This window comes from Uloborus diversus, chromosome 3, assembly GCF_026930045.1.
Source record: "Uloborus diversus isolate 005 chromosome 3, Udiv.v.3.1, whole genome shotgun sequence".
Taxonomy (NCBI): domain Eukaryota; kingdom Metazoa; phylum Arthropoda; class Arachnida; order Araneae; family Uloboridae; genus Uloborus; species Uloborus diversus.
In genome coordinates, this window is record NC_072733.1 from 146,679,962 (window position 1) to 146,705,424 (window position 25,463).

The 25,463-nt window shown below is 31.4% G+C and overlaps 1 protein-coding gene across 1 annotated transcript in view; it reads left to right on the plus strand.

Moving 5' to 3' along the window:
* LOC129218419 (sialic acid synthase-like) overlaps positions 1 to 25,122 on the plus strand; it is a 31,083-nt gene extending 5,961 nt beyond the window's left edge. Inside the window, exons 4-7 of the mRNA XM_054852674.1 lie at positions 3,652 to 3,906; positions 11,156 to 11,251; positions 11,533 to 11,703; positions 23,432 to 25,122. Of these exons, the coding sequence (XP_054708649.1) occupies positions 3,652 to 3,906; positions 11,156 to 11,251; positions 11,533 to 11,703; positions 23,432 to 23,617 (708 nt within the window). The 3' untranslated portion in view covers positions 23,618 to 25,122. The remainder of the gene's footprint in view (positions 1 to 3,651; positions 3,907 to 11,155; positions 11,252 to 11,532; positions 11,704 to 23,431) is intronic.
* Positions 25,123 to 25,463: the final 341 nt, after the last annotated feature.

Genomic DNA, 25,463 nt, shown 5'->3' on the forward strand with positions numbered 1-25,463 from the left:
CTTTTGTTTTGCCTTTCTCCACCACTGCTTTTATTTCTGAAAAGAGACTAAGTTTTAAAAGCTGTCAATCACCTTAACCTTATTATCTATATTTTTTACATCTTTGTTCGTTTTTTTTTTATAGTTTATTCACCTTTTTTCCAATGAGCTTTCTGAATTCATGCTGCCCCCCCTCCTCATTATAAACATTTACTTTTTACCCTTCTTGAGGCAAAATGAAAAGGAGTAATTAAATAATTAATGCTATTGATAAAAGGAAGTCTTGTTTCTTTCAGATTATTTTATTAAATCAAGTTCAAATAATTATCCAGAAGAGAGTAATAAAGTATTATAGTAGCACATATTATTTTTGTAGCATTTATTAAAATAGTTCAATATGAAATCTACATTTTAATAATAGTTTACTTTGATAATATGCTTACCGTATGTTTTTATTTTTTATGTGTGTTTTTTCTACTAACTGTCAATTTTAAGATGGATTTCCTCGTCTCAAAGAATTTGTAAAGCCAAACATCAATGGTATTTTATTATAACATTGATAACACAACGAAATCAATAAAACTCCAATATTCAAATTCATATTAATGCGTTTAATGGCATGGTTTTAGGAGCAGAATTCGAAAGGGTATTAACTATTTAGATTTTAGTAGAAACGGAAATAGGTTGACTAATAAGAGAAAAGATTTTAACAGTTGGGATTCAAATAATCGTGCAGCATTAAATAAAAGTAAGATGGGCTTACTTAAGGTTTTTTATACAAATGCTCGTAGTATTAGGAACAAGATGGAAGAATTGAAAAGCATAATTATAGATGAGAGGTTGGATATTATTGGAGTTACTGAGACATGGGCTACCAAAAGTGATGATGATTTATTATCTATTGCTGGGTATAATTTGGTTAGACAAGATAGAGTAGGTAAAAGAGGTTTTATTTTATGTCAGAGACACTTTAACTTGCAATGAATTGGTAATTAATGATAAACCTAATGAGATTGATATGATTTGGCTGGAGTTGATGAGCAATAAGGGAAATAAACTACGTTTAGGGAACATTTATAGGCCATCCAACTTAAGCCAGGGTCAAGATGAACAGATATTTAGTATTATTAGTGACATTTCAAGCAAGGGGTCAGTCATTATAATGGGAGATTTTAATTTTCCAGGAATTGATTGGAAAAATGTTTACCATAGTAATAGCAGAGAAGAGGAATTTTTGAAAGTAATTGGTGACTGTTTTTTAGATCAAATTGTAACTCAGGGTACTCGACTGGACGTGATTTTGGATCTAGTTTTCTGTGATATGGAAGGTTCTGTTCAGGGGTTATGTGTAGGGGAACATATTGGAGACAGTGACCACAACAGTATTAGGTTTGGGATTAAATTTGATACGCACAAAGTAGAGAATTTTAGGTTTGTGCCCAATTTCAGAAATACTGATTTTGTGGCACTTAGGCAGAGTTTGAAAGCAGTTTTTTCTTCTGGATTGGACAATAGCAATGTGAATCTTCAGTGGGCAGAGTTTAAGGAAAAGCTAGCGAAAACGGTTGGGGATCATGTTCCTTTTAGGAGAAAGGGTGTCAACTCTAAAATTTGGCCAATGTGGTTCTCCAGGGAAACTAAAGATGCTCTAAATTACAAGCAAGCTGCTTTTCATAGGTTTAGTGAAACTGGTCACAGTGCAGATAGGCTCCAATATTGTAAGGCAAGGCGTAAATTTAAGTATTTGGTACGGATTCAGAAAAGAGAGTTGGAGCAAAGACTGGCAGATAACATAAACAGGAATCCCAAGAGGTTTTTTGCATACGCTAATTTGGGGAAAGTTCGAAATAGTCATATTGGGTCACTGGTTGATGAGCACGGAATTTTAATTCAGGACGATAGTGATATTGCTAATGTTCTTATTAACTTTTTTCGAGTGTTTTTAACGATAACTGTATCTCAACAGTTGACATCAACAAGACACAAGCTATAGTACAGCTTGAGGACTTTGTATTTTCCAGGGATGACGTTTTACTTCATTTGAAAAAAATTAAAAAGACTAAGGCTCCGGGACCTGATAATATTTATCCAAAAATTTTTGTTGAATGTGCGGAGGAATTAGCAGATGTAATCATAAATATTTTCAATGCTTCTTATAACTCGGGGACAGTGCCAGAGGACTGTCAAGCTGGCTAACATTACACCGCTCTTCAGGAAAGGGTCTAAAGGGAGTGTGGGAAATTATAGACCTGTGAGTCTAACTTCGGTGGTTTGCAAAATTTTTGAAACATTGATAAAAATTTAGATAGTAAATTTTCTAGAGACTAATAATCTATTGACTAGTTTTCAGTACGGTTTCAGGAAAGGCAAATCTTGTGCAACTAATTTATTACATTTCTATGACAAAGTTACCATGGCTTTGGACAATAAGAAGCCTGTAGATGTTGTTTACATTGATTTTCAAAAAGCTTTCGATAAGGTACCGCATGTTGCTCTACTTAGCAAATTAGCTGATATAGGAATAGGAGGGAAAACTTTCATTTGGGTAAAAAACTGGCTGATCGGAAGGAAACAAAGGGTGGTTGTAAGGGGAAATTACTCTAATTGGAGTGAGGTTTTAAGCGGGGTTCCTCAAGGATCAGTGTTAGGGCCTGTTTTGTTCATTGTTTTTATGAACGATATTCACAAAAATATTTCTGGGAACATGAATTGTTTTGCTGATGATGTCAAAGTTATGGGGACTGTAGATAATGAAGAACAAGCAAAACAGCTGCAAGAGGATCTAGATCATATTACGGAGTGGGCTGATAAATGGGGTATGGCTGTTAATGTTGGGAAATGTCAAGTGCTACATTTAGGGCATGGAAATAAGTGTACAAGTTATTATTTACAAGGTTCAGTCATTAGTTAGGCAGACAAAGTTACTGATCTGAGGGTCTTAATAAGTCAGGATTTAAAGTTTAGCCAACAGTGCAGCATTGCTAGTAACAAGGCCAATAAGATGCTTGGGTTTATCAATAGATCTATTTCAAACAAATCTAAAGAAGTTCTTCTGCCCTTATATAGAAGTTTGGTAAAACCTCATTTGGAGTATGCTGTTCAGTTTTGGTCTCCTTATCTTAAGAAAGACATTAATGTATTGGAAAGGGTTCAAAGGCGAGCTACAAGGCTAATAAATGGACTTTCTCACTTAGACTATGATTCCAGGCTTAGAAGGTTAAAAATGTACAGTCTTAAGCAAAGAAGAGACCGAGGGGACATGATTCAGTTGTTTAAATTTATTAAAATGAAAGATGTTACGGGGCTGAAGTTAAGCACTGAAAACAGGACAAGGGGTCATTGTTTTAAGCTATTTAAATCTCAGGCTAACATGGATATTAGGAAAAATTATTATTATAGCAGGGTAGTGGAACCTTGGAACAGTTTACCGGAAGAGGTGGTAATGAGCAAGGGAGTAGATAGTTTTAAGAGGGCCATTGTTCTTCACTGGGGATTGTAAATTGACTAGGACCAGTCCAGCTGTGCCCAGAGCCTGTTGCTGGTCGTCACATTTGTATTTGTATATTCATGCAGTAGCACATTTTATGCTACTGTAAAATTAATTCATTTTTTGTAATACTGTCAACAAAGTGAGCAGCTGGAGTTTAGTAACGAAACTTATTTTCTTTTTAGCCTTCCATTGATTTTCTAAATGAAATTGATGTCCCCTTCTTCAAGATAGGATCCGCTGATTGTAATAATATACCGCTTTTGAGACATGCTTGCAAATATCGAAGGCCTCTTATTGTTTCAACTGGAATGTCAAGTGAAGACACAGTTTGTACTATGTATCATGAAGTTTTGGCCCATCAAAAGTATCTTGCTATCCTTCACTGTACTAGTACCTATCCTACTCCACCTAACAAGATAAACTTAAATGTGATTAAGGTAATATTCTGACACTCATTATATATATATATATATATATATATATATATATATATATATATATATATATATATATATATATATATATTTTTTTTTTTGCTGTATTATGATCAAAAAAATTGCTATTTGACTAAAGTTACACTTTGTGACTGATCATAAAAATAACTTAAAATACAGTAATTTGTTAAGTATGAGAAAGAGGAGCATTAGCAGATACTAGTTCTTGTTTTATGTTAGAAAAAAATGTCATTTTGAGCTCTATGGTTTGACTTTGTTTTGTACTTCTTTCCATCAACTGGGCATAAGCAAGACATTTTTAAGTTTTGCCATACTTGACAACATTAAAAAAATTTTTACAAAAAACTTTGGTTTTTGTTTATTTTAATTATGTCTGTATAGTCATGAAATATAAATATTCCAAGTGACAGGTGCTTCCTTTTATCAGAAAAGGAACATTGTTTTTTTTATTTTTCATTGCATAAATTTGCTTATTTTCCTGGCAATTAATATATCACAATTTTTATCACAACTATTCACAATTTAATCATTAATTATTCACAATTTAATAGCAATATTAATTATTCAATATTAATTTAGTAATCACAATTTGAAGTCGCACTTGCCTAACTGATAACAGACTTGCACAAGGCGCGAGGGGCTGCAATCTCTTAATACGAAGGGGTATCACACTTGATTAAAAATGCCCAGCCTGTGCTTTGCTCCGCTATTTTATTTGTGCACTACTTTGGAATTAGAAGAGGCAAATTCAAATTTAGATATGTGCCCTTTTGATATGACAGTAAATGCAGCGCCGTATGCAAGGGGAGGGTTCTTAGGGTTCAAACCCCCTTCAAAATTTTTCAACAGCATTCCAAAAAAGTGCTTTTCATCATACTTTTTTTGCTGAAAAAGTTATAATTATCACTTCATTTTTAAATTTTTTGTCAATTCATTTTTTTTTTCAATTTCATTTAAAAAATGATATTTTTAATGAAAAATTGTACTATTTACAGCATTTATTTTTTCTTCCTTTATTTTATTGTATTTGTAGTTATTGCAAACATCATTTCTACAAAAACATTTAAAATCATCTTTTTTTTTCTCTTTTTTTTAATTTGAGGCATCCAAGTTCTGTATTTGACCTGTTTACTTATTGTGAGAACATATTACTTTAAGAAGCATTACTTCAAATGTGCTTATACATGAGTGTGCACATCAATTCTTTTGAGTTATAGAAAATAAATGGATTAATAGAGGTACAAAGGAGTTGTGTGCTGCACACACAGTAGATCTTTATTCATCATTAAATAAATAAATCAACTTTTTCATTTGCTTAACATTGCAACAAAAATCAATAGAATATTCAATAAAATCAAATTTAATTGATTATATAGGTTTTATGAAAAATATGCGTTAAAAATCCTCCCCCAAACGAAAGTCTGGTTACGGCCCTGAGTAAATGAGTGAGTACCGGCAAATAAGGGATGAGTTCCACTTTGCTGTTAAAGACCTGGTGAGAAATGAGGGGCTATATATACACCATTTAGGTGGTAAAACCAATGTTTATACATTTTTTAACAGTAGATATAAACCCCTTTGAGGAGAAAGAAATTCATTGTCAATAGGGCTTATATTAGAGATTCCGAAAACGAAAAAAAAATAATTCCAGAAGTGGATATGATCCGTTTTGAAAGTAAACTCCTCAGTTATGTGTAATTAGTTTCTATTATTTCTATGTGATTCTCAATTTTGAATTAAAATAAAGTTTTTTCCCCCAAAATATTTTTATTACTAATAGTATTGTTTACCATTTTGGTTGTGGTTCAGTCGCAGTCCACACAAATCTTGATTTAGATTAACAGATGCAAAAATGCTGTGAAAATATCATTGAAAATGGGAATTGAAGTAGAAAAAGTATTCTTCTTTTATTTTATTTATTTATTTTTTAATCTTATTATTATATATTTTTTTCCTCTTTCAAATGTATAAGGTTTTAACTTGGTGTTTGACTCATGAAATAATAAAATGTCAAACAATGAAATTTTCAAACAGTACAAATTTTGGCTATAATTTTATGTTTAATTTATTTTTCATTAAACAGTAGCATGCTGCATGTTGAAATTCAAGCATAAGAAGATAATACTGTTTTAAGGAAGTGTTTTATAACACTTTTTTTCCACTCAATGTCCTTGAAAATGGTGGACTGTCTTTCTGGTGTGTTCTGGCTACACTACATCCTTGATGTGCAGACTTTTCGAATATTTTGTAAAAGTTAGTTCAATAGACCTTTATTGAGGGAAACTTCAGTATGGATTTGGGAGTGATGATAATGATAGTTGTACCATTAATGTGTTACACTTTCACAGCAAAGCCCTGCGTAACAAAACAGTGTAAGTGTTATTTATTTTGACTTTAAGATGAGTTTTAATGAAGTACAAGTTCTGTGGCAAAAGCAGAAAAATTGCTTTTTAAAATAAAAATTTGCTTTGCCTTTTAAAATTGCGAAAATGTCCTGTAAACTAAAGTTCTTGATCTTGATAGTGAAATAAATGTAATTTTTAACTTTTAACATGTTTTAATTATGAGTGCATTTTTCTAGATGTAATTTTATCGTGTTTGTCACAAGTTTAAAACTTGAAATTACTTTCAAATGATTTTACCTACAGTCATTCAAAGTATCTTTGAGCAAGTCCGGATAACTTGGTGCCATCTAATATTCTTTAGTTTGTTGACTTGGGGGGAAAAACTAGAAGTCCCAGTTATGTGTTCTTGCTGTCAAGATCATAAAATAAAATTTCTGCTTTTTATGATTTTAAAATATACTATAATGTAAAAAAAATGTGAAGTGATGCAAAGTTAGTCAGTCTGGCTCAAAGATACCCTGAATACTACTTGTTTAGGGTATGGAAAGAAATTTCCCCCTTTCAACCAAAACTAACCCTTCAACATCTGTATTAGTTTAAAGCACAGAATTCTGTAATTCTTGAAAATTAAATTTATGACATCAAGGATCAATTATTAAAAGGCATTTCAATCCAATTTGTGGTGTAAAAATATATCTATTCTTGACAGGATTTGCAAAATAAAGACATTGTAAAGGAATTGGTTTCTTTTACAGGTGAAGTACGACTGTCCTTATAAGTATGATGCTGTGTGTGTGTGTGTGCTAATGGGTTATCTAAAAATCCCTGTCCTACATAAAAGTTTGATAAACATTTTGAATTTGTATATTAGATGTAAATAATCCAGAGACTAATGTTGCTATTGTTAATCAGGAAAAAACTCTTACCCATTTTTATGACCAATTGCAATGTACATGAATAAAAATTTATAATGTGAAAAGGGACATTTTTTAAAATCGTCAGTTATTAACGTTAAATAAATAAAAAGGTTTTGTAGATGTTTTTTTCCTTCTGAAATATATGATATGACACAAAATGGTATTCTAAAAATGTAAAACATTTTTTTTTTTAATTTCTGTAACCATTTTGTGGCACTTAAATGTTTCTAACTGAAATAAATTGCCTTTAGCACTTTAGTGTAAACAATACAAATTTTTGTTTTATTTATTTATTTATTTATTTTCACTGTCAATGTGCATTTAATACCACATAGAATTAAAATACCAAAATTGAAATTTTGCTTGGTGAGGGCTCCAGTAAAAAGATAGGTCAATCTCTCCCCCTGAGTATTAACACAGTTTCCAGGAGAATAGATAATATGGCTGCTGACGTTAGTGCAAACTTATAAATGTTTTGAAACAAAGTAAATTTGCACTTCAGATTGATAAATCAACTGTGATTGATAACAGAGCTATTTTATTAGCTTACGTGAGGTTTATTAATGAGCTGAAAGAGATAACTGAGGAAATGTTGTTCGCCAGAACTTTGATTACTGATACAAAGGGATCATCGATTTTTAAAGTGGTGAAGGATTATTTTGAAGAAAAAGAAATTCCATTGACAAATGTAAGTGCTTGCGCAGCAAATGGTGCCCCTGCCATGGCGGGTCGTCATATTGGGTTTCTTGCACACCTTAAAAAAGAAATGCCAGAAGTGATTATCATCCATTGTGTCATTCATCGTCAACACTTGGCTGCAAAAAAATTGAGTAATGTTTTACATGAAACCTTATAATTAGTCATTACTGGTATTAACAAGATTTTCATTCAGCAGCAGATTTATTTCAGCATTCATTGCCAAATTCGAAATCCACAAGGCAAATATTGGCCGTTAAAGAATTTATCCTGTTTCCGACTCTAAAAAAAAGTTTAATTGTGGATGATGAACTTCCTGAAGAAAAAATTTGAATTTTTATTGATCACTTTGATCAGTTAAAAAGGAACATGGAATCAAAGTTTGCAGATTTGATCAACTTACAAATTCCTGACTGGATTTTAGACCCATTTAGTTTTCAAGATGTGGATGAACTAGAAAACTCTTTGCAGACAGAGTTTATGGATTTGAAATTTGATTGTGAATCAAAAATTACTTTCAAGCAATGCGGTTATGAACTTGCCTGGGTGAAGCTTATGGGTACTTACCCACAACTTTGGAAAAAAGTTAAACAGCTCCTCATCTCATTCCCCCAACATATTTAGTTGAAAGAGGATTTAGCTCTGTAGTGCAGCTTCTCACGAAGCAAAGAAATAGATTGGACATCTGCCTCAAAGGGGACCTCAGATTAAATTACACTAATATAAAGCCAGACATCAAAGCTTTAATGGAGTTTCATCAAGCACAAGGCTGCCATTAAAAAGGTAAAAAAGAACAAATCTTAACAGTTAAAGTTTTCCCTTTTTTTCTGGATTTCAATTTAAAAAAAAGCATGTTACTAAAAAATGTAGTGTTCTTATTTTTGCTAAGTATGTAAATGACGTTGGTTAATTAAAGCACTTCAAATTACGTTTTTTCTTGTTTTTTTTCTTTTTTTTGGGGGGGGGGGGAGGGGAAGGGGTTAAGAATAAAAAATTCAGTTTAAAAGCTAATTATTGCTTTATCATGCGCTTTTTGAAGCTTTAAACTAAAATTAGGCGTTCAGTAACATTAATCTTCACTAAAATCAGCGCCATCTAATTTGCGTTTTTAAGGTAAGAACGTGGGGGGCTATAGGTGTAATTTAACTTCTGAAAGGGGCGATGGGCCAAAAAAGGTTGGGAACCACTGGTCTAGTGAGACAACAGTAGCTCAGCAGAATTTTGTGCACTAATGCTAAAAACAAGAACTATGGGGGGATTGACCCCCCCCCTGGTGTCCTTGTGTTGCAATTGCTGTAGCAGGTACTTTACACCAAGGAGTACAGCATAAGCTATGTATCTCAGGGCTGTTTTAGCTAACACCCCTTGCAATAATACCTTGTTTACTGTGATATTCTCACTACAATCAGTATGCATTCATACATTTTTTTAATATGTAAACTTAAAAATACAGGGATTAAATAGAACTGAATTGCAAGAAAAATGTCTTCCAATATAAACATTTTTGTGCTGAATAATTTAAAAATATATGAAGTACTCATAAATTCTATGCAATACTTCGCAAATGCACATAATTTTTAGTAGAAAAATTTTAAATTGTAATGAGTTGTTTCCTAACAAATGAAATTGTTTTACATTGTAAGCCTACAAAACAGGAAAATATATTAAAAACTATGAAAAATGTGAAATAATCACAGTTCACTAATCATTTTTCTCAAAAATAAGATCCCTTGCAGCTCCTTCTTTTACAGAACAATTTTTTTTTTAAATTTTCCTAAATTCTTAAATTAAATCATACCATTCAACCAACCACTTAGTATTCTTTTAATATATTTCATACTAGTGTTTCCGTCAGACATTTTTTGAAGGGCACTGAGCTGCGCCCTGCCCCATTCAAGCATCCTTCAATGTGCCTTGCCCTCTTTTTTCACATTTCTCAATGCACAAATCTTTCCTCTACAAAATTTATCAACACCTGATCACAAAAGTAAATTTTCTTGCTCAAAAGGTAAAAACTCACTCATGCATGGCTTTGAAATTTAACTTTCTTGTTCCACTTGTCCCCTAGAATGGATTTGTTAAAATAATTACTACAAAACTTTATTTTTTTACAACAAAAATCTTTTGAGAAATCAGCCTTTCTTTGAAGGAATGTGTTTTTATCAGGAAGCACCCTGCCTCTCTTTAGATCTAGGAAAAACACTACGTATGATCTGCATTTTTTTCTACAAAATTTCTTTTTATTGCTACAAAAACTTTGTTCCTGGTGCTGTTGTTTTTTCAAGTTAAAATATTTCAGTATTTTTTTAGACAATAATGCTTTAAATGCTTTCTATTTTTAAGCAGTTTCTTACAATTTTAAATCAAAACAGTTTTTATTACATACTCTTTGCAAAAAATTTATTTTGATCAAGTCGATCCACATCAGAGACTAGATCACCTATAGATCAGGATTTAGAACTCAAATTTTTTGTTGAATCTAATATATTTTTTTTGAACTCTTTAGATTTAAACGAAAATCACATTAAATTTAATCACTGAAAAACAGATATGATGTTTCCTGGAGAAGATGATACAAATAAAATTAATTTTTAATTGGCATCAAAGTGACTGTTCCTTCAAAACTTATAAAGCTGGTACATATAAACAGACTGATTGACACATATTTACCCACACAAAACACCTTTCTTTTATTTTTCAAATTTATCTTTTATGTTAAGCTCTTCAATTTGCAGATATTTTTATAAAACATTAAACTTAATTTCGTGATTTTTTTAATGAAACAATAAGCTTTATTATACAGGATTTTAAAAAGAGAAGTTAACAAAAAAAAAAAAAAAAAATCTAAAAGCAAGACTATTTTAATAATAATTTTTCATTTGAATTGCTAAGCTGTTAAATTTCAACTAAATGTTTTCAAATTTAGAAAAAGCCCAGTGCTGATTTTGAACACAATTCATGTCACAAAATTTAATAGCAATTTTCAGTCAACAAGTCAACAGTATTTTTAAATGTTTCATTTTAGTATATTTCAATAAGTTGATTTGAGCTTCCAGTTTTTATTTTGACTGCAATATGCATTTCCTGTCGGATATTTTTGTGCACCATTTTTTATATTAAGGTCTTTATATGATTTGTTCCATATTATTGATAAGATTTTCAATGAAACCAAGTAAAATATTTTATACTATTCTTTTCTACTAAATATCAATATATCAAAAAATGTAGACTGCCATTTAATATGTGAAGATAAATGTTGTTTTAATATTTTAGAGGTATAAAGAGTTGTTTCCTCGTGCTGTCATTGGCTACTCTGGTCATGAAGTTGGAATTGATATAAGTGTGGCTGCCGTAGCTGCTGGTGCTAAGGTAATCAACTACAAATAATAATTACAGTATAACAAATATTTCTTAAATGTGTAGTAGAGCTATTAATTCTTATAACCTTGTTTAGTTTGTTGCAACTATATTGAAATTAGTAGCATCATATTTTGTGTTTTGTCGAGTTAGATACTTTTCAGACTTTCTTTTTTTGGCATTAATGAAATTAACTCTTTGAAAGTACCAGTTATTGCAATACACTCTGTTGCAAAGTGATTGAAAGTCACACATTTCAAGCAATCTGAAATTAATAACATTCTTTGATTTAGGTTTTGGAAAGACATATAACTTTTGATCATGACTTACCAGGCAGTGATCATATTGCATCCCTTGAACCTGAAGAACTGAAAAACCTTGTTTGTGAAGTTAGACTTATAGAAGAAGCTATGGGGTCTCCAAAGAAACAAGTGCAAGACTGTGAACTTCCCTGCTACAATAAAGTATGTTACTTATCCTTGTTCTACTACAAATCAGTTTTGCTCTCTATTAGTTGCCGTTATTCAAAAATGTGCAAAAGCTTTTCAAAAGTCTTATGCAAATGACTTTTAAGAAGAATTTTCTCATGCGTTTTTACAGTTTAACAGCTTTATTAGTCCATCAAAGCTTATTGGTTAGCTCAAGATATTCATTAAATATTAGAACATTTTTCCAAAAGTAAAAACTTTTTAGAAAATGTCAACATCAATAACATTAAACATCAATAACATTAAAAACAAAAACATCAATAACATTAAGAAACTTTCAGTGAACATTCCTTTTCAGCTCTGACATGAGTAAAAAATAATTTGGTCGTGTCTTTTATCAAAAAAATCAGGTTTCTCTTTTGACAATTAAAAGTGACGTCATCAAAGATTAAAGCTTGATAATATTGTTCTAAATTTTTTTTAATCATAAAGCAAAAAAAAAAAAAAAAACTATGCAAAGTTATTTGAGATTTTAAAATTATGAATGCAAAAATTTTCATTAATTTTAAAAAGTATTAAGTTATACTAATTAAGTCTGTGTCAAAAATAATGCAATTATTTTCAGGAAAAATGCAAAATGTTCAAGGTAGAATTCATGTCAATTCTACTCTGGGATAACCTTGATGGTCTCACCAAATTTTTTTAATTTAACATGCGATAAAATTTATAAAAAAAAAAGTAAGAAATACGTCTTTTTTTTGGTTTTGCCCCCCCCCCCCCAAAAAAAAAAACCTGGGCTGAGATACTGGCTTCCAGAGGTGGCGGCCCTTTCATCATTTCTCACTTGAGATTTTTGCCAAGATCTTTAAAGTACATTATCTCAGAAAACTGTACAACATATTTGTTGCGGTTTGCTTTATTTAAAAATTTGTTTTCTTGTTTAAAAAAAAAATGTGGGTCACGGGACGCTCTGCAGAAGTGATAACTTTCATAGGATTAAATTATTATCACTATTTAATCCTATGAAAGAAACAATTCGTTTATAATAGCTATAATAAGCAAAAAAATTTTTGCATTGTATGTTATCTAAAAATCTTGCAAAGACTGCATCAAGTATAGTTCCATAACTTGTAGTGACTTCTACTGGCTTATTAATAATTTGTAATTGTAATTTGAGTTGTAGAAACGATAGTAAATTTTTAACTCGATCAGAAGCGAAATTAACTTTAAAATCTCTGTTAAAATTAAATTAATTGTATAATAATCTTCATTAACTAAAGCAGAACCTTTTTATGCATAATTTAAAAGCTGTTTATGAATAAGTTGAATAATACTTGAAATACATTTGTTTGCAGATATATATATATATATATATATATATATATTGGCAATAATAATTTGTTGCTTTGCTTCATTGAAACATTCCAACACATTTCACCAATATCGTTTTGTGTAGCCGTATTAAAGCTTGTAGCATTATTAACATGTAATCCTATGTTTGTAGTGACAGTATCTATGCAATCAAGATCATTCTAATAAACTGCTATGCCTCCTGCTCTTATATTTTGACACTTTAATTGTACAATACATTTAAAAGATGGAATAATTTTAGTATCATCGTTTTTGCCCCCCCCCCCCTTCCTGCAAAAATCACCAGGGACCCTAACCGCTCGCTTTATTGGATCCCCCCCCTCTAAATAACTAACTTTTTAACAAGTGATTGTTTTAAAGTTAAAGTCAGTTTAGATTTTATACTTTGATGCACAAATTTAATGCTTATTTATTACTTTTTGTTTTCTGGACCATCCCTAATCCTCGCGTTGCGGAGTCTGTGGGGATGAAGTTCATTTAAAATATTTACACCTTCATAGTTCAAAACCCTAAATGAAGCGAGATATTTTTAGTATAACTATTTGCAAAAATGTTTTTATTTTGAAAATAAATTTAAAGATTAAATGCTGTTTTGAATATATATTGTTTACAATGTTATTGGTATTATATTGTATTATTAAACAAGTAATGAGTATCCGAACTTGCTACAAATGTTCATGCTTTTGAACTATACACTTCTCTGACTGTTCCAAATAATAATAATGGTGAATACAATGCAATTTTTCCTATCAAATATAAATAATTGCTATGTAACTGCCGAAAACATAATAAAATTAGGGGGCGGGATATCAAAGAGGGGGAGAATGATGGAGGAAAACAGTGGTCATATTTTGATTCAAGGGCTCATTTTACATGAGAATCATCAAAAATGGTGTCAGAAGCATTTTTAATGGGTATTTTTTGATGTGCAGTGTAATGGGTACCCAGTAATTGAATATTGGTATACCGTATTTTCGGGAATAAGCGCCACACCCAATGTAAGCACCGCATCGAAATATATTCTGAAAGAAAAAAGTTTTTTAATGTACGCGCCGCACCTTCCATAAGTGCACACCCAGCATTAAACAGCTTAAAAGCACAATCAGTAGTAAAGAAAGCTGGATTAAATGTAAATAAAAAATATTTTTTTATTTCTCCTTAGTATTTTTAATTAATGATGATAAAATATTTATCCTATTATATTATGAAAAAATCCCCATTTTGCACTTTTTGCTTTCGGCATCCCTCGATTGGCCATCACTTTCGATGGTTAATTTATCCAATTTCCAACGGCAAACGTATTTCTCATCAATGCGAAACTCTCTGGCAGCAAAACGATTTCCGATTGCTTCTGCCTTTATTATCTTAAACTTAAAGGCTGCAGTATAACTTTTCAATTGCTTAGGAGCCATTTCAAAAGCAACTCCGAAAAAATTCTGTAAAAAAAGATAAGCCAAGAACACACGAACAACAGCAAAAGATGCAACACGACGATGTGAGTGAATAATAAAATTAGAGCTAGGAGACAAGTTTCCCATTACGTTGCTTGACCAAGCAACCCATATTTGTGAAGGAGGTGGTAAATTCCCTTTACAAACTGGGCAAACATCCCTCTCTCTTACTAGTACTTTTGCTGCCTCCTCTCCCTGACCCCTTCTCTCCAACGCGATAAGGCTTGCTTGCCCATGTGTATCAGCATTTCTCTCCTCAGAGAAACACATGCAATCGCTGACTCACCTTCCATCCCCCCTCTTTGCTTTACTTGTCACCCAAGATCGAAGGATTTCCTGTCCCTTCACTCCGACGCGATAAGGCTTGCTCGTGCACGTGGATCAGCATTTCTCTCCTCAGTGAAACACGTGCAATCGCTGACTCACCTTCTTTCCGCCTCTTTGCTTTACTTGTCGCCCAAGGGCAAAGGATTTCGCAAAATGAAAACAAACCATGTGGTACCATCTGTTACCAGCATTTTTAACTTTTTTTTAACTTGAAAAAAAAAAAACACTGTATCCGCCGCACCCGTTATATGCGCTGCACCAGGAATTTTTTAACTTTTTTTCTTGTATGCGCCGCGGCACTTATTCCTGAAAATACGGTAAAAATTCTAAATGCCATAAAACTCCCCCCAAATTTTTTTCTGAAAACACGGTTACAACTTTCTTTAGTTCAGATTAGTGTAAATAACAAGAATTAAAGCAATTTTACCAAGACCTAATTAGAAAGGGTAAAAATTATGATAAAAGTCGCTAAAAAGTACCCGGGTGCTTGGTCATTGACGCTAGGGTTAAACAAGAAAAAATAACCTTTCAGCTAAGACAAATGGCAACAAAATATAGCCCAAGATTTTTTTTTTTTTTTTTTTTTTTTGAGCAAAACCGAGAAACACTTATTTCTTACTTTTGTTTGAATTTTACCGTACGTAAAATTCAAAAAAATCCCAGACAATCAAGGTAACCCCCTGGTTGAATTGTCATAGATTCTACCTCAATCGTTTTTAATGTTTTTTTATCTTTCATTCTGAATAGTGTAAGTATTTTAATATTTATATAAATTTTAAATGAAATTTATTAAAATAGCGACAGCTCCCATTTTTCTCTGCAATAAGTACATCTTGGATTTATATTAATAATTAAAAAATAGAAACTATTTCTGTATTGTCGCCCCAGTGGCAGAAAAGTTTTTAGATGTCTGCAACAAGCTTTTAAAACTTCATAACCTGTCTGCAAAATTTTGCACGTGGTTTCAATTAAAAAAAATGAAATAAACAAGTTTTTTTAAGTAATTTTATTTGAAACATGGCAAGGGGTGACTCCCCCCCCCCCCCCCCCAATGACAATGGTGCATCTCCCTAAATTCCATGCTCTCGAGAACGAGACTCCCATCCCAAACTGAGACCAAAATCTTTCTCAAATTACTCCTCCCCCCGCTCCACCTAAAAGTTTCAACGGTGCAATCTAATGACCTCGCGCCCCCCTGTTCTTGGTGGGCACCTGATATTAACAAACATGTGCTGACTACTGAACAGAGAGGGGGAGGGGTTGAATTGTAAAACAAAATTTCAAAGTGGATATTTTTGTGGTATTTTTTTTCTTTTTTCCGTTGATAACATCATTCTTGTAGGTTTTCAGGGAGGGGGGGGGGGCTCAGTTGTATCACTCTCTGGGAGATGGGAACCCCTTAAGTATATTAATACGTATACACCATTCCACATTACATTAAATAATGCTATAAATGTTAATTGGAAATTTTGTGTGCACATATTTAAAGTAATTTAAACAAAGAAATAAAATTCAAGCAGTGGTTGAGCATTTAGCTCTTTGAACCTCTTAAAAATCTCGAACTTACGTTACAAACTTCTAAATTTCGTGATTTTAATAAAAATAAAAGTAGAATTTATTTGTTTACCTCTTAACAAAGCTTACTAAACATCAAAAATTGGAAAAATCTGATTCTCAAAGCGGATGTAAAAAGATTGCAGCTCTCAAAGTGCCGGCTCCAAAAGTGTAGAAACGGCTCACAAAAGAATTATTTTTTTTTAATTTTAGAATTGCATTTTAGAGGCTTATGATAAACATATCATTTATATCTATTGACACAGTTGCAACAAAAAGTAAAATTAAACCATCTATTCGGCATTTAAATTTTTGACTCAAATAAAAACGGAAGTTAGCTTTAAAATCTTGAAATGGTGGTTTTAATAGACTTTTCATTTATTTGCCTCTGTATAGAGCAAAGTTAGCTTGAAAACAAAAAGTAAAAATTTGATTCTCATATCGAATGCAAACAGATCGCATTTTTCAAAATGAAGGCATAAATGTATAAAAACTAGAGGTGGGCAATGTTGTTCTATTTAATGATCCGTTCATTAGAGGATCATTCATTCTTTTGATCTGTTCATTTAATTTGTTCATTTGAACTACTTCGTTCATTTAAAAAAGTTGCAGGTGATCTCTCCGCACGACATACTCACGCACATTCAAAATGTTTCATTAGACCAGTAATATTCTTTGAAGTAAAAATAACTAAAATGATCTAAAAGTAAGAAAATAGGCCTTTGAAAATGAATAAAAAAAAACTTTATTGAAGTTCAGATGTATAAAACAATCATACAGTTCATTTTGTAAGATATTTCTCAGTTACCCAATGGTAGGATATGTCTTCCATTCCAAAAATCGCAGGTTCCATTTCAGCATGTCAAAAAATTAAGTTATTAAATTTTTCCTACTACTGCTCTGTACCAGGCTTGGAGTAATCGCCGATTACGTAATCGTAATCTGCATAATCGATTACATTTTTGTGTAATTGTAATCATACTCTGTCAATGGGACACTCGTAATCTTGTAATCGTAATTTTAATCAAGTGTTTCTTGCATAATCGTAATTGTAATCTAAGTTTAGATAATCGTAATTTTGTTCCATAATCGTGTAATCCCGACTTGCTGAAAGTGAAAACTTTCAAGTTGCGTTTCTACAATGCTATGCAGACGATGGGATCTGGACTGAGGAAAAGATAAGACTTCAATAGAAACGTACATAGGACTAGACAGCAGAGCCTTTAGGCCCTGCAGCTAAAAGGGCTCGTTGGCGAAGGGTCATAAACATGCCGCATCTTAGGGGGTTTTGTACCCTGTAGGTGTCATTGACAAACGCGTCCCCAAGTTGGATTGGTCATCAATTTTCCTTTTCATCTGTGAATGACAGACAAACAAGTGGAGCTACCGCCTCGGAAAAAGAACAATGTCAACAGTCAGAGCTATATCAACAGTGCACACATGTTTTCGTTTCGACGAAGTTCTAAAAAAACAGTTTTATGCCTTTGGTGTTTTTTTTTTTTTTACTTTCATTGGCGGAAGAGGAGGAATTTTGTCAAAAGAAGAGCGAATTTAGATTTGCACTTCAGTGCTCATTCACACGCACTATCTTAGCGGTTCTTTGATTTTTGTGATGACATCATTCTGGTAAGTGATTTTTCAAAATATTTTCACATCTAATTTAATCTTAAATTTATGCTTTATATTTTAATGCTGATACTTTTAATAGGTATATAAGAGAAAAAAGTTTGCATTTAAAGATTTTAAAAACATTTGTTTTAACCTTCGTAAAAATATTTGTTTTTGAAACTGAGATATAAAAATATCATTATAAAATGCTTATGCATGTGGGGGAAAAAATAATGCCTGGAAATCATAGCAAAACTTATTATACTCATTTTTACTTTTTAAAGTGCTTTCCAATTATATTGCTTTAAGAGTGTTCAAGCACCATCTTGAGGACCTCCTGACCAAAAATTTGCAATACTCTAATACGACAGTAAAAAAGCTGTTGTCAGCACTAACTTCTAGAATGAGTCACTATGAAGAATCGGAAGCATTTCAAGTGGCTTCATTTTTAGACCCAAGGCTCAAATGCAACTGGTACGACTCAAGTACAAAAAATAAAATAAAAGAAATTATCAAGGAATAAATAATGTCTAACAAAGACTGTCATAACATTTGCACTGAATCAGAAGATAAGGACACAAAAGATGTGTCACCAAAACAGCCTGCAAAAAAAAAAAAAAAAAGAGGAAATTGTTCGCATTTTAAGAAAAACCAGCCAGCACTTACAAAAACAATAATTCCTTAATACAGGAGAAAATCGAAAGCGAAATAAATGCGTATGAAACTAGCGCACCAAATGGGCATAATATTGATCCCCTAGAATACTGGGGATCCAATATTCATGTATACCCAATACTGAGCAAAATTGCTCCCAAATACTTGTCAATTTGTGCATCATCTGCACCTGTTGAGCGGTTATTCAGTACTGCCTGAAAGATTTATACCTCACAGAGAATGAGGATGAAACATGATACATTTAAAGCATTGGTATTATTAAAATGCAATAAAAAGTTGTCTTGATTGCAGTATTTATTTTGAACATTTATTTTCCTATCATTTATTTATACTATTTGAATATATTTTAATACTATGCATGTTTTGCAAAATTAAATACAAAGGGTTTTTTTTTCAAAAAATAGGTTGAATTAAATAATATTATAGCAAATTGTAGAGAACAGAATATGGAAATATAGTACATAAATTTTAGAAACTATATTGGTTGTATGAAAAATAATAATGAAAATTTAAATCATGTACAAAATGCATTATAATGTGGCAAGTCATTTGGATATGGGACACCTAATTACCTGTGCAGGATATATGGTCAAAATAGTTATGTAGCATTTAAAAGCACAATCAAAAATCATAATTTTTTAACTATGATATTGTTGCCGCAAAATAATAATGAGAATAATATAGTATATGTGTGCATGTATTTTCCTCTCACAAGTCTGTAATCGTAATCAAAATCGTAATCGGCACATCGTAATTGTAATCGATTACATTTTTGACATAATCTAATCGTTGCTGTAATCGTAATTACGTTTTGGCAGAGGATTTTAATCGTAATCATAATTGTAATCTCCTATTTTTCGAGCTGGTAATCATAATCGTAATCGATTACATTTTCTCGTAATCAACTCCAAGCCTGCTCTGTACATACATATATTACTGTATATTATATATACCAGTAGACCATGCACAACAAAAAAAGTAGCAACAAATGTATCGGTAGCTTAGCCCATGGCCGTAGACAGGGTGGGGACTGTCGGGACAAATCCTCCCCCGAAATTTTTACCTTTCTCCAAAAAATAAAGAAATGAAGACTATCTAATTAAAACTCTTCCCTTTACTCCTGCTTCACTTGACCTTGTTATACAAATCTTCCCTCAGACAGACTCAGACCCCTTCTCCTCCTCGCCCCTCCACACCCACATACATATTTTTAAAAGAAATTTCAAAAAGTCGTAATTTTTTTACGAGTCGTTACACCTTGGTCCATCACGGAATGTTAATGACTCTTATTACAAATAATATTTTAAAAACATTCTTTGATATACACTTCAACAAGAGACTGTAAGAGATTCACGTGTTCAAATCTACCATTTTTAATCCAATCATACTTTTGATTAAATGCTTATTTTGGTAGATTTTAACAAAATTATGCGGATTAATGCATTTGTTGACTTTAAGAATATTAATTTATTTTTTGAGGTGGCCATTTTAGATAATTTTTCAATTGTGACTATTTTCACTTAATTGCCCAAAAGTTATTCTAAAAGCCCCCGTCGCATGCACTTGTAGTTGTAAATATGTAATAAACACTGTATGATGTATTATAGACCATTTAAGTGTATGCAGTCCTCTTATTTTGCTGCGTCGGGTAGTCATCAGATAGTGATGTAGATCGTATAAAAAGTATCATTACTCCATAATGAATAATTCTGATGTAATATTAACTAAGTATCAAATACTAATGAACTAATTAATTAGTTAAAACAATTATTTGATACTTTTTTAATTACAATTTTGTTAGATTTTTGTAAACAACATAATAAACATAATTTTTAAACGTTATTTTCCCCTTGATTACAAGTATGGAACCACCTTTTCCTCCGATCATGTCCCTCTCCGAAAATATATTCTGGCTACAGCCTTGGCTCTTCCGGAGTACCAGTTAAAGTAATTTTTTTTAAAAACTCACCTTAAATATTAGAAAGTTTCATAATTATTCCATAGTACCGATGAGAACAGAAAAAAAAAGGAGCACTTTTTTTATATGGGGGAAAAATTTGACATTAATAACCATTATTAAAAATCTCTGGATATTGAATGTTGGAACCAAAAATTTGAAGATGAATAAAAAATGCGATTTTATCCCAAGTGCATCAATACAATGTTCCAACGTGCTCACCGTTCAAAACAATGGTCGTTCATTTTTTAAGTGAACAAACGGATCCGTTCATTTTAAGGATTCGTTCTCTTTGACCCGTTCGTTCATGAACCACGCATCTCTAATAAAAACGGTAAATAAAAAAGTTTATTAAAGTAAAAGAATTTTAGAATCACCATTTTACATGTCTGCATGATGAATATTATTAATATCACTGACATATTCACCGAAAATTCAAAGTCGAGGGGGGGAGATGGAATGAGTAAAGGTTTAACACTAGACGCTAAATGGCGATAACTTGAAAACTCGTAACCCTATTTGAAGAGATCACATTTCAGTTTCTACTTAAAATACACCACCAGCTCAGTTATTCTATCCGAGGGCTGCAGTTTCGTGCTTTTTAGCACTCATCAGCCCGGAATAGGAATCACATGAGCCGGTGGCGAAAATCCTCTTAAGGGAGCCAAGAGAGCCAAACAAACTGGTAGCTAATGTAGAATTAGCACACCAGATGAGTGACCGCAGCAATGGTGCAATTCAACTCAAAGATTGATTAATCTTTGTAACTTACTACAAAACATTTCCGTTTGCTGATAAATGCTTTTTTATTGGGGGGGGGTTTAAGTCATTAGCAGGAAGAAAACGTCCTTACATTGCATTTTCAGAGAACTTAAAACCAACACCACTGCTAACGATATGATAAAAACAAACAAGCAAAATTTTTCACGATTAAGTTGGTTAAGTTATTTATCGCTTGCATCACAGAAGTGTGCTCTCTTTTTTTTTTTTTTGCACAGAAATATGCGTTATTTGATTTCAGATTTGCTTTTTCAGTAAATAGTTTGAAAAAGATCCATTTTGTTTTGGTTTATACGTGTGGCGGTTGAAGGAGGATCACGTGTGCTGTGCGTCATGGCATAATAAATGTACCACAGTTGGGGACAGCTTTTTCTTTCTTTTTCTTCCCTGCAGACAAGCTTTTTTTTTTTTTACAGACAACTTTTTTTTTTAATAATGCGAACAGAACTGTCTGCAATAGGGTTTCGTTGTCCACGACGATGTCGCTGTGTCGCCGTGTTTCTGCCACTGGGATTGTCACTTACATTAAATCCACAAGGAAAAATTTCCTTCCTTTTTGGGTTCACAATTAAATTTGTTTCTTTCACATTGATCTGTAAACAATGTCAATTTCAGACAATTCAAAGATTTGGTCAAAAATTTATTACAATGTACTTTTATAGCAATTAATTCTTTGAAGTTCACTGTGAGAACATAGTGAATCTTAATTCAATAATTGTTTGTTGAATTTCAATACAAGCAGAGATATTGCTAAAGTTTTTTTCAATGTGTGAAAATATTTGTTGACATTTTTTATTGGTGTGAAATTCATTGAGGAAGAGTGAAATGTGCAAAAAACTTCTATCTAAAACACTAATTTACTAAAAGTGAGATGGAAGGGTGAGAAAAAGATTTGTTTATTACTTTGATTTTTTACCCTATACGTTTTGAATTTGAAAAAAAATTAAAACAATATTTTTAAATTAAAATTGCTTTTCCCCGATGTTTTCCTCAGTGCTGAAGTGTTATTTAAAATAAGCTGAAAATACAATTGACTGAATTCTGATGTGTATTTTCGATTTTACATTCCAAAAAAGGAATTTTTAGGGGAGGGGATATCTCTGAATACTATGATTTTTAATGTAAAAAACATTTTATTTGTCAGTAGATCATTTGTGTGTAAATGACATAGAGTGAATCAGGAACTGCCTGTAATGTTCTTGGAAAAGGAATGCCCGTTTCTTTTTAATGCTGTTGTAAGGGAGAAATATATACATTTTGCCTGGGGATTACACCCTAAACAGTTTTGCATTCAATAGTCTGTACATCAGTAACTGTTTATATACAGAAGGACTCAGAACTATTCTGCCGTGTGCAGGTAAACGGCAGTATCTGCAGAAATGAGTTGTCGAGATATTTGAAGAAACGCGTTTTGGTTTCAATACTAACAATAGGGAAATGTTGGAATCAGACGTCTTTTTCGTACCTTTTTTTCAGCGGAAACCAAATAAGTGAGCTTGTACAGTAAAGATAACGTACAATAGATGACAAAAATGCAAAAAAATGAAAAATGAAAAATTTGCAGTTACTGCCCTTTACCTGCACACGGCAGTATTGTTCAAAATTCTACTTGTAGATTACTCAATAGCAAGTAAGAATCATCTGGAAACATATGACCAAAAATGCAATGCACACAAAGCTAAAATTGACTGACATGAAACTAGCCACAAATGTATTTCACAAGAATGATTTTACATATGATTTTAATTTTTAAGAAAGGTCTTTCACAATTGTTTAAAGTTGCAGTCTGTAGCTCTAATACAGGTGTTGAAACCAAAACATAGAGATTGGTGAAAACTGCCCCAGAGATGATGATTTTAAGGAATTGTTGTTATGGATGGTTTAAGGGAATAGTTTTATAACTAACAATCAATATGCTTTGAGTTTAGATTGTTATTTTTAAGGCATATAACCACTTTGTAATTTCAGATTTAGCTACTGTAAAGTGTATGTCTTATCTTTTAAGAGTGTTTGCATTATTTTATTTTTCCTTCTGTCTTAGTTAGGAAAAACAGTTGTGGCTTCTAGATACATTGCACAAGGAACCATAATTGAAGAAGACATGCTTGAAGTTAAAGTAGCCGAAAAGAAAGGCTGGGATCCTATTAAGTTTTATGATTTGGTTGGTCGTAAGTTAAATAAAGATGTAGAAGAAGATGAGGTAATTCAACGTGAAGATGTCGCCTAGAATAAATTTTTAAAAATATTTATGATGTTTGTAGTATCATTTGCATACATTTTGCTAATGTCTTTGATATTCAAGTTATTCAAGTCTCTTTTTCACTTGGGAATTATAATATTTTCTGATTTGTGCAAAAATTTTGATCCTGCAACATTTTTACAAAGTAGAAAATAACATTTTCATGAAATGAACATTCATCTTCTTTGTGTCAAGTGAAGCATTTTTTTGATACTTGAAACTAGATTAATTAGTAGTTTTGAAAGATCAATTTATAAATCCTGATGTGAACTTTTGTCAGTTACTAAAGTATAGTTCCTTTTACACAATGTTTTATAAGCATATTTACAATTCTTGAAGGCTATAGGTTTTACTAAAATATTTTCTATAGATTTTGGATATACATGTGACATTTTTGAAGAGTTAAATAAATTCATGTGATTTACTTTGCTGCTTTGTCTGTGATTGTTTAATTTAAAAAAAAAAAAACATGCATTCAACAATCCATTTTACAAGTACACTATTTATGGAAATGTTTTAGAATTTTACAAACTATGTATTTTTGACAGTTGTTATATAGCCCATAGCGTAAATTTGTTTTAATTTTTTAGCAATAAGTTTAATAATATTATGCTAAAAAATGTCGTGTTATGTTTAGTTTTCAGTGCTTCATACATTTAAGTTTACTGTATTTTATTGATTTGCAAATTGGTTACATAAATAAATTTAGACTAGCTTTTAGATAAAATATGTGAAATCAAGTGTTATTCTAAAATATTTTGACTGTTTATGCATGTATTATTGTCTTTTGGTCTCAATGTTTGTGTTGTGGTTGCTTTGTATGTATCATTAATGAAAAGTATAATTTTTTAATATTTGTAAAAAAAATATCTAGTTCTAGAAATAAAATTTTGCACAGTTATGAATGATTTATGAAAGATTTTTAAGAAATTAAATGTAATACAAAGCTTTTCAAACAAACATTATTTTGCTTAAAATTAAACTGTACATAAACTTTTTTTTTTTTTTTTTTTTTGAAAAATACAAGTTAGGGTTTTTTTTTTCACTAGTTAAAATGATTTTTATTTACATTACGTTCCATTTTACTACTAAAATTAGTCTTATCTAAGAAAGAAAAACTAATTTCTAGAATGTCTTTTACTGTAAATGGTTCTTTCCAGTTTTCCTTCATATTCATTGAAATTTGGAACTTTGTTAATAGTTATTTTACTTATTATAAGTTGTCTGCTGAAAGACAAAAGAGCTTTGAACTTGCCTCATATTGCTTTGTGCCAACCAACTGCATTTGATGAACTGCATACAATTTTGTGTGAAACTTTAACTATTTTTGAAACATTCGATATTATGTAAACTCATTTTTGTTACTGTTAAAAAAATGTATGTATATTTATGTATATGAACAGAACTTTATTGTTGAAAAAGGTATATTTAAGTCACACACAGTTCATCTAAATGATTTTGTGATACTTTGAAATATATGGTGCTGTGTTGTCTTTGGGAAATAAATTTTTTGTAAAAAATTAGTTTACTTTTTTAAAAGAGTTTTAAATTCTTTTGAAAGTACTTGATAATATTTATTTTAGATCCTAAATCATTGCTTCTACTCGAAGAAGTTTTCATATTTTCTGATTTGGTGTCATTGGAAATCCCATAAAAAATTACAACGATGAAAGTTTTCCCATAGCTCCTGGCACATCAAAATTAACAAGAAAAAGTGTTGTTAGTTAACACAGTTTTAAGTTTGTGTAATTTATAATTTTCAAATTTGACCCTTTTTCATCATGTGCTCAAGCTTTAATAATCTGCTTGAAAGATTCATTTTAAAATAATTCTC